This window comes from Accipiter gentilis, chromosome 12 (genome assembly GCF_929443795.1).
Source record: "Accipiter gentilis chromosome 12, bAccGen1.1, whole genome shotgun sequence".
NCBI lineage: Eukaryota > Metazoa > Chordata > Aves > Accipitriformes > Accipitridae > Astur > Astur gentilis.
Genome location: NC_064891.1, coordinates 22,313,275 through 22,327,983, shown reverse-complemented (window position 1 = coordinate 22,327,983; position 14,709 = coordinate 22,313,275). Strand labels below are relative to the sequence as shown.

The following is a 14,709-nucleotide window of genomic DNA, read 5'->3' as shown; positions in this document are numbered from 1 at the left end:
ACAAAAGCTTTCAAGAACTGGCAAGCCATACAGGGAAATTTAAATGATCCATCTTCAAAATAAGGTTTCTTTCATCTCTTTCTATAAAAAGTTCACATCATGGATTCATATTTCTCGTAGAACGTACAGCTTCAGGTATCGTCAGTGTTCTCCCTGGAGTAGTGTTCTGCTGCAGAGGGGGAAGCAGCACGTCAGCTATCTTCACAAGATGCACAAAGTGGTTCAGTATATTAGAGCTTTATCAGGCTGAGTTTTATGAGGAATACTAGCTTGACTGTACAGGTGTAGCAAGCCAGTGTACAGCCATGAAGCCTGACGCGGATGTTGTATAATTGCACTGTCTTCTTTCTGACCTAACCTTTTTGTTTAGGGATATTATGTGGTCTGATCTGCCGCTGTGCAGCTCTTGGTAAAAACTTGCAGGGTAGGAGCTATTGGATGGAGAGCAATGCTTATTCCTCTCTGGAAGAGGAGGGGGAAGGACATGACGTGGTGCAGCTGGTACCGTTTTTTTGCTGAGTTACATGTGTGCTACAAATGCTTTGCTGGTGTGTTTTGCCAAGGCAGTTAAAGTGGCAAACTATTCTTGGCATGGGTCTGGTCTAAGGTTTTCATTGGTTTAGATGAAGTCCTTTTTGGAGTAATACATGCTAAACCAAGAAGAGGTCCTTTTGTGTGCGAATAGGAGTACCGACACTGGCTACACAAGTGTGACTGTGGGCATTAATGTAATGTAACTTTCCCTGTGAAGACTGGCCTTCATGTAAGAAAGGCAGCAATGCATAGAAAAGGAGTAAGGTTAAAATTTATTTGAAGTTATTAGTTTACTTCTTGCTGGAGAAAAAGCTGTTCACATCCTAAGTTTTTACTGGGGAAAAGTAAATGGTTGTAGTAAAATCCAGGTTCTGTGTTTGACCAACAAACTGTGGGATTTGTCTGTGCAGCTTATACTAGGGGAGTGCTCGGTACCAGCACGCAAGTGTGTATAGTACCACACAGTACCAGTACCACAAGTGTGCTGGTAGTAGTGGCACTTTATAAACTAGCTCTGATGCAGCAAATTCCTAGCAACTATTCTCTCTGCTGAAGGCTCAAGCATACTGTGCTGTTAAAAGATAACAATGGGGACTGACTGCCTCAGGTCCTTGGTAACCAAGGAACAACTATTCATTTTTTATAATATATGGGACTAGTATCCCAAGAGGAAGGGTGTTTCCTTTCAGTTCATACGCACTGGGCCAATGCCAGTTGGCATCCAAGCAAACTTCATGGTGTAATGTTCATAACAAAAGTTCTCTAAGTCCATTTTCTGATATGCTATTAAGTTTTTTTTCCTTCTCTAAATAATTAACCGACTGAAAATAAAAAGCAAGCTGTTGGTTAGCATATCTAGATGTTGATTATGGAAAGCCAGACTCCTTGATTCCTTCAGCCATAGAGAAATGCAGCTTACAAAAAGAGGTCACTGTTTAGTGACCTTTGATTGATGACTTCACTTCTGTAGAAGTTGAGAAGGGCAGCTGAGTGTGTATATTTGCCATGAAAATAAATGTCACACGTTCCCGATTCCTTTTGCACCTATGACCTTATGGCACTAAAAGCAAAAAACAGTATTTCATTTTATAATGTTTTATCTTTTTGTGTCTGTCTGATTGCTCCTCGAGACATGGGGTTTTTTGTCTTGTTCCCAGAGAGAGACATCTTTTCCCAGCAGACATAGCTTGAGAGGTGTTTTTTTCCCCTCTCATACTTTGAACTTTTAAGGCACTGGTGAGTTTGCTTTGTTGTTACGAATCTGATTCACTTGCCCACCAGCAACATCTAGCTTTGGTTATGAGATCAATACTCAGTGAGATTAATTAGATGTCAACAAGTAAGAAACAGCAAAGATAGAGGCTATTTAAAGAGGAATAAGTTAATAACAAGAGTATGCCTGCTACTCTTTTGTCCACCATGTTGAGCTATTTGCTCAGAATTATTTCAGGCAAGAAGCTGGAGCTATGGCTTATCAGAGTGTAGTCGCCTCTGAAACTGCATGTCAGACTTGGTGGACCTAATCATTACTTGCATAGGTTATAGTAAAGTGGTACAGAGAAGACTAAATTTTCTGTCTATCTGTTAATATTGCCAATTTTATAAAATGCTCACGTGTTTGGGATGAAATCTAAAAGGAAGCCTGGAATCTCTGTTAAAGTTCTGATGTTGTTTTTGAAAGAGTGTGGGTGGCAGACCCTTCTTCTACTGACTGAATGCTTGTTTGATGTAACTTTTTGCCTGTGATGCTTGCAATTTTGTTCCTGAAGATTCTTTGGAAAGCACTGGCTAATTCTCTCCTCACTGGAGTTGCTCTTTCCAACTAATTGACACCGTTTGACATAAAATAGACATCAGTATAAATGAAGGAAAGCTGAAGCCCACAATTTTCTTTCTCATGCTGAGGTTTATGTCGTATAGTGAAGAGCTAAAGTGGTTCAGCTTTGAAGAGCATTGACATAATCCCTGTGTACCATTAATGGTCATTGTTATTGCTGAAGTCATATGCATGCAGTACAGTTCTTTGCATATTTTGTAATGTGCTAAATTACTGTTCACCCATCTTGTTTGCAGATTTATTTTTTTAATGGGGTGGAAAACAGGTAATAGCTTGTTACACGTTTCTTTTCTGGATCCTTTGTGATGATAACCAGAGGCTGGAGAAAAGATATGATAGAAGGAAAAGAAATGATAGGTAAAAATGCTACCAATGTATTTTTTTCTGTGGTTCATCTTTCTCCTGTGTTTGGTGAAGAAGTAAGTAAAGATACTTAAAAACTGAAACACAAGCAATGATAGCATTGGTTTTGGCTTATTCTTTAGAGGTGCAGAGAGGGGAACAATTAGATAGTAAGTTGAGTGTGATAGAATATTTCATGAGGAGAATTTCTGAACTTGCAGAAGTGCATGCTTTGACAACGTGTCCTTTTTTGTACTTACATAATGGCTACCTAATCAATTGAATTACAGTATTTTTGTTTTCTACCTAATAGCAAGAATTACATTTTAGGATATGACAAATCTTTCTGGAGGTTTTTATCACTTAGTTCCTCATCAAGGGAATTTGATGTTTGCTATATCCTTATCAGTAGGAAATAACTGATAATAATGAGATTAAATATTTTGAGAGAATTTCTAAATAGCAGGATGCACGTTGCTGAGCTCTGGATATTTGAAAATAGTCTTTGTTTTTACACTGAGGAAACAGGCTTCCCATTCCATGGTAATACTAGGCCTTTCTTTTTAATAGGCAGAGGAAATGGTGGTGAGAGGATGAATGGATGGTTAGTTGTGTAAAGTCAGCAGCAAGGAATTACTCTTTCCTTCAACCTTGCGATGGCTCCCCACTCAGTAGACTAACCATATTTGCCTGATAAATGCCACCAAATCCTTTTCTTATCTTAGGTGAATTGGGCAGTAAAGCAGAGTGCAAATGTTTAGGGAGGCAATAGATTTAAAGCCCTGCTGACAAGAGGAGCAGAAGGAAACCCACAATGCGAAGACCCCTGATGGCTGAAGTTCCAGCAGCATCTGCTTGAGCCATAACTAAACAATTTCAACAGCAGGGGTTCTGATGTCATTCACTTCTGGAGTTAAATATATCTGATATGCAACACCAGAATGCTTTTCAGTTAAGTTGTGGATTGTTCTATGCTTTATATCCTGCTCCCCTGCTGGCTAACCATCAGATTTGGAAATGGATCATTTTTCAACAGTTAAGCATATTTTCCATACCCTACTACAACCGGCCTTTGGTAGGAAATGAAGCTGCAAAGTGATGATTATGAGAGACATCCATCTCAGTTCAGTTAAATTATAAGGAACATTAGGACCAGGTGAGACAGAGTGGCATCCCCTACTGATTAGCCAAAGGATGTTTGGGACATTAACCTTTATAAATTATGGTGACCTTTCTTAGAGGGAGAATAACCAGATTAAGGCGAAAAGGGATATGCAGGCGGGGAAAAGGGATATGCAGGCGGGAGGAACTGAAATTTCTGGTACATGTTGTTGTTTAACTGATGTGTCTTTTTGCAGATGAAATTCTAGCATTGAAAAATGGTATCTTGAGTATACTTACAAGGGGAAAGTATTCGACAAGTGGCTGTAAAGGATCCTCTCTTTTTCTTCCCCCTCTGCTAAGCCTCAGAAGAAGAAGGAGGAAAACCTTTCCAGTGTCCAATCTGTGGTTTGGTTATCAAGAGGAAGAGTTACTGGAAACGGCACATGGTGATTCATACAGGTTTGAAAAGTCATCAGTGTCCACTCTGTCCATTTCGCTGTGCACGCAAGGACAATCTCAAGTCACACATGAAGGTAAGGCCAGTGTTTACTGACAGTCAAAACACTTGAATCCTCAATCAAAAACCGATAATATAACAAACCTATTTCATTTGCATTTGCAAGAACAAAATTTCCCTAGTTGTACTACTAATGATGCCTTTATTTAAATAAAGAGACCATAAAAAGGGAAAGAGATAACATTTTTTTCCTTTGCTTGCATTTCCATTTTACGCAATATGGATACTGCCTTGGGTTACATCAACTTGGTGCAGCACAACCTGTCTGTGACTGATTTAGTTCTGGACCTGGAACCACCAAACCAGGGATGTTAGCTGAGATGTGACACCATGCAAACAGAGCAGTGCTGCTTTTCAGAATGCCAGCTAGTATCTCTGCATGCCATTGCATGACCCTAAGTGAGCATACCAACCTGGCCAGCGCTAGCAGGGGATCTCTCCATTACTTTCTACAGACTGGCTTGCAGTTTTAACTTTTTCTTGCTGTAGCTTTTAACTGCAAGCACTTCAGCAGTGAAGCATCCAAACAAAAATGAAGGACATATTGTACTATATTGTTTTGTTTTCAAGTGTTTCCATTACGTTTAAAGTGTGCTTTTAACTCAACCTAAGTTTTAGGCTCTAACTGAAGATGACCTTTTGAAGGAAGCAAGATCTGTGTTGATACAGAAAAATATAAAAATGTAAAGAAACTCTCTGTCTGCTTAGCTGAAGTACTACATGGTTGCAACATACAAAGTGCCTGGTCTTGCAAGCTGTAGAACATGCTTGGTGAAGTAAAAATGGATGAAGAAGCTAAAGTGCAAAAAGTTTCCCTTGTTAATGCAGTTGAGTTTTATAATAACAGTGAAATGTTGCATTATAGTTAGTATTTTGTCTTTTTTAGACAAATCTGTGTAACAGAGTACCAGACTGGTGCGGAGGGGCACAGAAATGCCTGTTCAGCTTTTATATATGCTATTGCAGAATCTGAGATCGTTAGACAGGAGTCTAACCTTGCTTACACCCAAGTAACTATTCACTTTAGTGTAAATGATTCATATGATTCTACTGATCACAACAGCAGATCTTGCTGTGTTGCAGGTCTTTGCTAGGTCTGAAATCATCCCCCTAAAGTCTGAAGGCTCATCCCTTAATGCTCCTACTGTGGATCAGTGCACTATTCCCAGGCATCCTTGGTGTATCATGCTAATCCGTATCAGGTACAAGTAGGTTTGGTGTTTGTGGCTCTTTCTTTTAGAACTTGGTGTTCCATGTTAACTAGAGGGCACAGATGGCCGTCCCGAGTAGAAGAGTAGAAAGGATGGGAACACAGCACAATAAGAAGGGTTTTTTTGGTTTTGGTTGTTGATAACCTGCACAGAAGCGTGTATCACCTAAAAGCTTGCTATTCCCTGGCAAAGACCTGTTGTTGTCCCCTGCTTTGTAAAGGGCATCCCTATTATTCCCTGAAGAAATATTTTTTTCTCTGCTTTTTCTGCCTTTTTAGAATTATTATTTGCAGGTTGAGGGCCTATCCCTTCCTTTTTGGCGTGGTAATTTCCATAAGTGGTCACAAGTAGGATGTTGGAGAAAATTATGGACTTTACTGTCTCTGTGTGCTATCAAATTGATGGCTATCTGAAGCTCTTGTATGCTTTTCTGCTCCCCACCTAACATAAACCTCTTTGTTAGCTGTGCCCATGTCATCTTGAAACAGACCCCTTGTGCAAACATGTAGTGTTAATTATTTGGTAATATAGTAATTATTACCAAGTAATGCTCAGTTAGATATCATTGAGGTCAGAGTTGGGCCCAGAGCTGCTTGATACAATGTAGGAGATTATAGCCTCCGTTAGCCTTACTATGGAGATAAGAGCTGAAGTCTCCTCAGTCAGTGCAGTCCAGTCATGCGGCTCATGATAGCCTTGCTGGTAAAACTGCTCCCTGTTTAAGATGAAGGCAATTGTCTTACAAAACTAGATGGCCTGTATTTGGTCTTTTGTCCTTGTTATACTCTTATGGGTGTAAAGAATCACAAGTACAAGAATCTGAAAGATAATGTTTTAATGTTTCAATGGGTTTCATAGACTTTTCTCAATTGAGTGGGCCATTCGTAAAAGTATTTTCTATCACATCAAAATTGAAGCAGGTGAATGAGGTAGGGGCATGTTAGTCATGCGTCCAACAGTGTCAGACATAATTTGAATTCTGTTTGGTGGAAATATAAATTGATAACAAGATTAAAAATAAAAAATATCAGATTTCTTTTGTCATTATAAAAAATGCTGCTTTTAAATCTGTATGTAAATAAGTATGAGATTATAATAACTGACACATCTGTAAGCTAACAGTGTTCAAAATGGAATGAATACACATCAGAAATAGTATAGCACAGCTGGGAGCTACTTAGGATACAGTGTTCTGGTTATGCCTGTCGGATGTTTCAGTTGTCTTTGTTGTCCTAGGATCCTTTGGGAGCTACCTGGCCTTATCTCTTTCCTGGCAGGCAACCCACAAAGGTAGAGCTGCCTCTAGCTCTCCACCCCTTTCTCCCTCTCCACGAGTCAACTGCAGCTACAGGTGAAGACTTGTTTTTCAAACCCAAAAAGGCTACTCAAAATTAGGGTATTAGGCTGCTGTTTGTCATTCATTGTAAGCCAATTTTTATTCTAGGATGCTATCACAAGCCAAGCTTTTTTCCTTTATGCTGCTCTTTGTTTTTCAGGTTTTATGTTTATTGATAAAGATGACGGGCAAAACCCGTTGAGATGTTTTGTCCAGCTGCAGTCCTCAAAATCCAATAGTGTTGTCTTTGTTTCCTCCTAGGCAGCATAGCCATGAGCTGAAGCACCTCATCTTTTTACTAGGTTCCTGTAGGCATTTTCCATTGAAACTGGTCATTTAGAGATTTAATTTCCATGAGTGGTTTGTGTGTGTCCATATGGGCCTTCCTTATTGTGTGCATCTTTAGGTTAATGAATAATAACTTTATAATATAAATACTGTGTAATTTTGTGGTAATTATAACATGTCAAACTGATTGACCCAGAATACCACATTGCTAGCATTTTTGGCGTCTTGTCTCCTGATAGAGAAAATCTTAATACAGAGTTGGACTGATTCCAGCCCTGACCCATATTCAGATTTATATGTGCTACTCACCATATTGATGAAGCGTTCTTCCAGTAACGGTACTTTGCCAGGACCAACTCCCAACTGGAGGCGAGGAAGTGAAAGGCAAGAAGGGAAGCAGAAGGAAAGTTTCCACACAGACACACAATGAACAAGGGAGGCTGAGTGGACTGTCTTTTAAGGCACACAGTGTTACCTATAATTGTTATATTGCATTTAGATACCACCATGATAGGCACCTTAGAAAAATCCTAAAATAGACACAGTATGGAATTTTATTAGTCTGGTTTGGAGACAAATTATAGTACGTGCATAACCACAAGTTTTGGTCCTTATTCCCAGGAATCTGGAGGTAGCATCTCAGGACTTGATTCTGGTATTATAGTATAGTTTCCAGGGTTGCTGAGAATGCTGAAAATGGCGCTGGGCAAAATGAATGGGTAACTGAAAGAGGTGTCTTGTCCAAGCAGGCAGCAAGGATTGTGCTTGAGTCTTCTCTGTTTATCTAAACATAGATTCAGTTGGAATATGTTGTTTTCTTCTTGAGAGAGAATCTTATGTACTACTTCTGCAGAAAGCAATGGAAAGGGGTAGTGTAATTCAGCAAGATGTGTTCAGGCTTTTCTGTTTTTCCTGGTAGGGAAGTAGGGATTAAATTTACCTCAGAGTAATACCAAAAGCATCAGTCAGACTTTGGCCAATTGGTGTCTTTGCAACATGCACTTACCTTCCTCAGCAATTGGTGGACAGATAGGCTGTGAGATCATACAGATATGTTCCAAGAAAGCAACAGGATATTAGCCTGAGCGCTTGGAAGGGGGAATGAGGAAGAGGAGCATATGGCCAAAAATAATATCTATAAATGTTCCTTGTGCTGCTATATAGACTTAAGGCAGAAATGGGTGAGCCAGCTCTTCTAGCAGTGGAAAAGAAGTTTGGCATTTTGAACATGTGCTGAAGCGTGATGGTATGACAGAAAATGAGGAAAGGGAAGATTAAGCTTAACAGAAAAGCTAGATGCAATGGCAAGCAGGTTGTGTGATGCTCAACTACAGGGTCTTCCTGCTTTTGTTGCTTATGAAAGGGACCGTGTAGTGAGATCTCAGATTAATGTTCATGTGTAATATGAAGAGGTTTATAATCAATCTCCTGATTAGGGAGAGGCTATTAATTACATGGTAGTGGGTATAAGGAAAGGCCCTGAAGAATGTAGCCAGGTGCTCACTACCCCTTAATGATTTGCTTTTCCCTCTTTCTTCCTCAGCTAGGGTCAGACAACTGTATATGCATTCCTAATCCATTTTGGTGAAGTATAGGACAGGTTATTTTAAAGCATCTTCACCATATTGGGAGAAGGAGGCTGACTGTGTTTTATGGGAGGGTTTTTTTGCTTAGTTTGGTTTAAGCTAACTTTAAAGAGCCCTGGGGGTGCCTGTGATTCCATTATTTTCCCTCGGCCAAGGGGAGGTAATGCAAACTTGCATAGCTTTTCAACAAGTGAAATCTGTGTCCTGAGTCTCAGACAGGTACCACAAGTGACTTCAAATATCGGCCTTTTAATCTTGTCACTTTTCGCATGTGAGATAAGGATAAGATGGGATATGCATTGACACCTTAAATCTTAAAAAAAGAAAAAATAATAATTTTTTTTAACACCTAGTCCAGTCCAGCCCTGCAGAGAGGCTTTTTTTTTTTTCTTTTGCTTTCAAGCAAAGCAAGGAAATAGTTTCAAAAAGAAAATGCTATATAAATAATGTATGTGTCCTGAGGGGAAGGAGCATATCAAAACTAGCACCATAGCACTAAACTTTTGAAAGTGCAATATTTTAAAAAAAAAGAGGGAACTTGCCAGAAAAAAGCATGAAATGAAAAAGCAGAGAGCACGATAGATGCAAAATGGAGAGCTCTCAATTTTACTTAAAGGTAGTTGCAGAAGATGGCATTTTAGTAAAAGAAATTTTTTTTAAAAAAAAGAAAAACAAAACAAAAAAAAGAAAACAAACCCCAGAAAAAACCAGTGGGTGGGCAGGTATGGCTAAATGGCTAGGTTGTAGTAGTTGTTGATTGTGGTAATTGCTTTAAACAGATGCCCCTCATGGAAATCATAGAATGGTTTGGGTTGGAAGGGGCCTTAAAGATCATCTAGTTCCAACCCCCTTGCCATGGGCAAGGATACCTTCCACTAGACCAGGCTCAAAGCCCCGTCCAGGCTGGCCTGGAACACTTCCAGGGATGGGGCATCCATGACCTCTCTGGGCAGCCTGTTCCAGTGCCTCACCACCCTCACAGTGAAGAACTTCTTCCTTACATCTAATCTAAATCTACCCTCTTTTCAGTTTAAAGCCATTACCCCTTGTCCTATCACTACATGCACTTGTAACAAGTCCCTCTCTGGGTTTCTCGTAGGTTAATCCACTTGAAAGTTGGTGGAAAAAACCCCACAACCTATAGCAGGCAAAGAAAAAAGTGATAGTTAGGTTACAGAAAGTAAGTAAAGAGTTGAGTAGCCAGAAGCAAATATAGCAGCGAATGGATTTAGCACCCCAAGACCCATATGTTCTGATTTTGCTTAGGGATGAAGGTTCTCAGAAAAAACATTTCCTCTTATTCTGAGTGTTTAAAAAATAATAACCAAAAAACCCTGTTAAGTCCCACAAAAGAAAGATGAATACCAATCCTTCCCTTCCTGTGCCTCATAACTAGAAGGGAGAGTCTGTGCAGAGCATTACCCTAACTTTATGGAAGAGGAAAGGAAAAGATCTACTTCGCTAGTACTACAAAATGGCAGGATGTGCCTGTGTCACTGTTTCCCTCGCCCCTACTCCCCATTGTACCCCGTTAGGTGGGATCACATGTATTTGTAAGTGTGGTACATCTGTACAGGCCAGTGTGTACTTCCCATGACTTAAATTGGCTGGTAAATCAGCAGGGATGTTGCTTTTAAATGTGAAAAGATGATTTAAGAAACTGCTTATGATATTAGAAATGTTAGTATGTCAACAAAAAACATAACAAAAAATTACAATGATATGAATTATGCGATATGATAGGAACATGTGGTTTCTGTAAAAGAAAATCATGTGTTCTTCTGCTAAGATGTTTTGAGCATGTCAGGAAAATCATGGACTTAAGAATCAGTTGAAATTTATTTGGTCTTTAAAAAAGCCTTTGGCAAAGCTTCTCACTGAGAAGCTGCCAAATAAATTAAGCAATGTGATGTACTATGGCAAATTAGAAATTCACCAAGAGACAGTAAAACAAAGGGTAGGAAGGAATTAGCAATTTTAAGCATGACAAAAGGCTAACAGAGGGGTGTTCCTTTACTAAGAGTGGAATTGTGCATATTTTAGCAAATGTGATCTGCACAAAATGATGACTGTGGGTAAGAGAATCGTAGATGATGCAACCTCATGTGCATGAATCAAGATTAGAAAAGGCAAAGCTTGAAAGGGAATAAAAAGAGGCTGGCTGACAGATAAACAAGGGGGCAAATGAAGTTATTGTTGACAAATACAAGGTACTGCACCTTGGCAACTGCACCTTGCTGTCTGATATAATGAACTGTAACTACTCAGGGAAAATACCTGGGTATCGTTGATAGTTCAATGAAAACCTTTTCTTGGCATGCGCAGCAGTTGTTAAAGTACATTAGAAATTTGAACGTAGAATAAAACAGAAACAACATTGAAAATATTACAATGCTATTATTAACATATGGTATGCTGTCACGATATTCACTTCTGGTTACTGCATCAAAAAGACGTATCAGAAATAGAAGGGATTTTAAAAGCTGGCAATGAAAATGATTAGTGGGATGGCAAGAACTCCTTTTGAAGAAAGAAGCTGAAAAGAATGGGACTGCCAGGTATAGAAAGGAGGTGTGATCAAAATAATGCATGTGATAGAGACAATACATTGAACGGCCTCTTCTTTTCTTTCTTGTACTGTGAGAATGAGGAGGCAGGAAGAGAAACTGAAAGACACAAATAAGAAAAAATAAATTTGACCAATAGGTAATTTGTACCCGAGTCCTCAAACTAGGCCTAAAGTTTGTGAGGAGTGTATAGTTCTCTTGAAAATTATTGCATACATCATCAAGTACACACTGAAAAAAAATATAAACCCATGAAATATTGTTTGAGACTGGGAAGACTGTAGGGTTAAAACAAAGATGATACAAGTACTTCGCACAGCCAAGCAGAATATCCACAGTTATGTGAAATAAACTCAGAAGGCAGAAGTCCTTAAATGTTTCTGACATAAGTCAAACAGTATTTTTATAGGATTTTGAAAGAACCATTATCTATGAGCAGGTTGCGCACTGTGGTTTCTTGTAGTGTAATTCAGAGAGATCCAAATCTGGCAGCAACTGGGCTCAGACTAGGACTTTGGAGGAAACTTGTCAGCTGCCCTCTTGTCTCCTCCTGCCTGTCATTCTTGCAGAAACAGCTTAGTTGCGTCTAAAGAGGACATCTGATGGTTTGGGTAGCATTAGCACAGTGTAGGAGCCGTTCTCTGTCTCATGGAGGGAGGAGGCAGCTTTTTGGACTGTAACATTGTGTGACCTGGATCTCCCCTGTGGCTTTCTGTGTAGCTCTACAAGGTTTCTTGTTTCTTATTCTGCAGCAAGTAGTTGCTGCTTTGACTTTTCCCTCTGAATAGTGTAGAATGGCAATTCTTGGCTCTTTTAGCTGCTGTTGAATGAGAAAATAAGGAATAGTTTTTCTTTTAAAATACTTTAATTCTTAGCTTCTATTTCTGGTAGTGTTCAAATTTTTAATTAAATATTATTATTTGTTTTGGGGAATTTAAAAAAAAAAAAAAATCTTATGGTGGGACTGGACCCAGGACATTGGGGGCTAATATTTGGCTTGATGTGGTTTCATATATTGGGGTTTTTTTTGTAGATCTAAAATTCTTTCTTTCAAAACTCTAAATTTTGGGTTTGAGTTCTGTCATTCCTTTGCTATAAGTTATGAACATACTTTATTTTATGACAAATCCATTGGTGATGCTGCTGTTGTCTTTGGGCAGGAGAAAAATCCAAATCAGATGAATCAGTCCCCCCTCTATTCTTATCCATTCTCAAAAGATATTGCAGGGGTGGCATGCCATACTCCTGGGGAGAGAAGGTGGGCTCCCACACAGACTTTGCCACCTGACTGCAGCAGTGACAGCCTTCAGAAGGCATCGTATTGATGATTGTGATAAGGGGCTTCTAGAAGAAGTGGTTAAATATGTGGGCAGGGAGATGTTGATTGAAGGGGATCCTGGAGAGAAACCCTGGCATACAGAATCTCAGTGGGTGTAGGAGATAAAGTTGCCATGGTGAGAGTGCTTGCTACCATTAGTACATCTCGGTGCTCTTCATGAAGAAGAGTGCTTACATACTGCTGTGCTCACAGACCGTCCTGTTTCCAGTAGTGTAGACAGGCAATCTGGTTGGCATTTCTGTTGTAACCTGTTAATATTTAGAATTTATTGTGCTGCTGTTCTTCTGCAAGGTTGTTGCTTTAAAACTGTCTTAGGTTAGCATTAGCTTCTAATTTTTTTGTTGTCAGGTGCATTTTTAAGATTCCAGAATTACTTTGTCTGTAAATGTCATGATTATACGATACTGAGAATGTAATCCTGTAGAGCAGCTGGCCAGGAGAAATTCTCTCTTTGTATCTGTTTGTTTAGTACCTAATCTCCAGAGGCCTTGAAGACCTACTGAATGAAAAGTTATACAGCACTAATGAAATGTGTCTTCACTGAATGAAAAAGGGCTAGAAGAGGGATGTCCCCCAGCTTCACATTTTAGCAGACCTGAGTTCAGGTCCTGTATATGTAGAGCTGGGAATGCTCGATATGAGCTTGTGACTGAATTCCTCTTGCTATATAGAAAATTAATCAGGTGAAATCTAAAACCATGGGAAACTCCAACCTGAATTTTGACAGAGCTGTGTTTGGGAAATGCTATCATTACCCCAGAGATCTGCAGCATCTGCACCAGGACTTAGGGATCTAGATCTCCACTCTGCAGGAAACTGGAAAGTGCTGAAAGCCTTAGCTAAAGCTAGGTTTTCCAGACTCCCTGGTGTAGAGCTGAGCTTTGATTAGAGCTGGAGCTCTCAGGGCTTTAGGATTCCCAGGCTACGGCAGCAAGCCTTGGATCCCTGGCACAGCTGGCTGCTTCTGAGCCAAGCCCAGGGAGTGGGGGGTAGAGTGCCACTCAGTAGGGCAGGGGAAACATGCCTGGTTTGCCAAGAGGTCATCGAACCTCTCCATGTTTCAGGTGAAATATTTTGCATTCAACAAATTGCCATTTTGCAACAAAAATCTGTCTCACTGAAATGTTTCCAACCAATTCAAGTCACAAGTGAAAACGAATGTGTGGAGCTCAGTCTGGTGCCAGTTTGTCCTGATCACATGTTCATCAATTAGTAAGGAAAAAATGTATGTATTTGCCAGTCCTTCTGCAGGGAGTAGCCCGGAGTGCTACTGTCAGGATTTAAAATTCATTTGTGAAGCTATAGGGGAAAAAACTTTTCAATATACCTGCCACTATTATGCTGGGCTCAATCATTCCTTCCATTTCATGAGTACTGTGTTGAACAAGAAATGGTATATGTATATAGTTTATATTAATGAGTGTGTCTGTTCAAATAATATGTAAACCATTATGGATGGATGGATGGATAGAGTTCTCTCTAAGAGGTAATCAGGAGTGGGCCCGAGGATACTAGACATTGTAGTCATACTGGAGCACACAGTCTTTATGAGAAAGAGCCTGCAGTCAAAATATGAGGACGGTAAGATTAACTGTGATCATTAATTGACTGATAAAACAGAATAAATGTCAAACAGCATCTCTCATGTTTGTATTTTATCATAACTGAGCTGATTATTTTCTGGTAGAATTAATTTGCAACAAAATGTTTCAATAGTGCCTTGGTATTGCCAGGTGCTGTGCTTTTACTCTAATGGTACATGAATTGATGATGGACATTGCTATGCAAGTTGGTGTTTTGCTGAGTTGCTCTGAACAATTGTTATTTAAGAGATTGCACAGAATGATCATGCTTAGCAGAACATGTAATAGATAGGGGGGTGTTGTTTGTTTTTTAACCAAGAAAGCTACTAGTTATAGCTTGGGAGTCTTTTTACGTGCTGACAGGTCATCAGGATCCAGTTGTAAGGACTGTTTTATCCAAAGCAGACTTCATCATTTCCACGCTGCAGAAACAGATGTTCCTGATTTTTATTTTTTTTTGTTGAG

General features: G+C 39.5%; 1 protein-coding gene across 3 annotated transcripts in view; it reads left to right on the top strand.

The window, feature by feature from the left end:
- The window catches only part of ZNF827 (zinc finger protein 827), a 112,707-nt gene that overhangs the window by 30,713 nt on the left and 67,285 nt on the right, over positions 1-14,709 (top strand). For all 3 annotated transcript variants that reach the window (XR_007507784.1, XM_049815044.1, XM_049815045.1), the window contains exon 3: positions 4,178-4,350. Coding sequence is in view for 2 of the 3 variants with exons in the window: in XM_049815044.1 (XP_049671001.1) it covers positions 4,178-4,350 (173 nt within the window). In the remaining variant the exon portion in view is untranslated. The remainder of the gene's footprint in view (positions 1-4,177; positions 4,351-14,709) is intronic.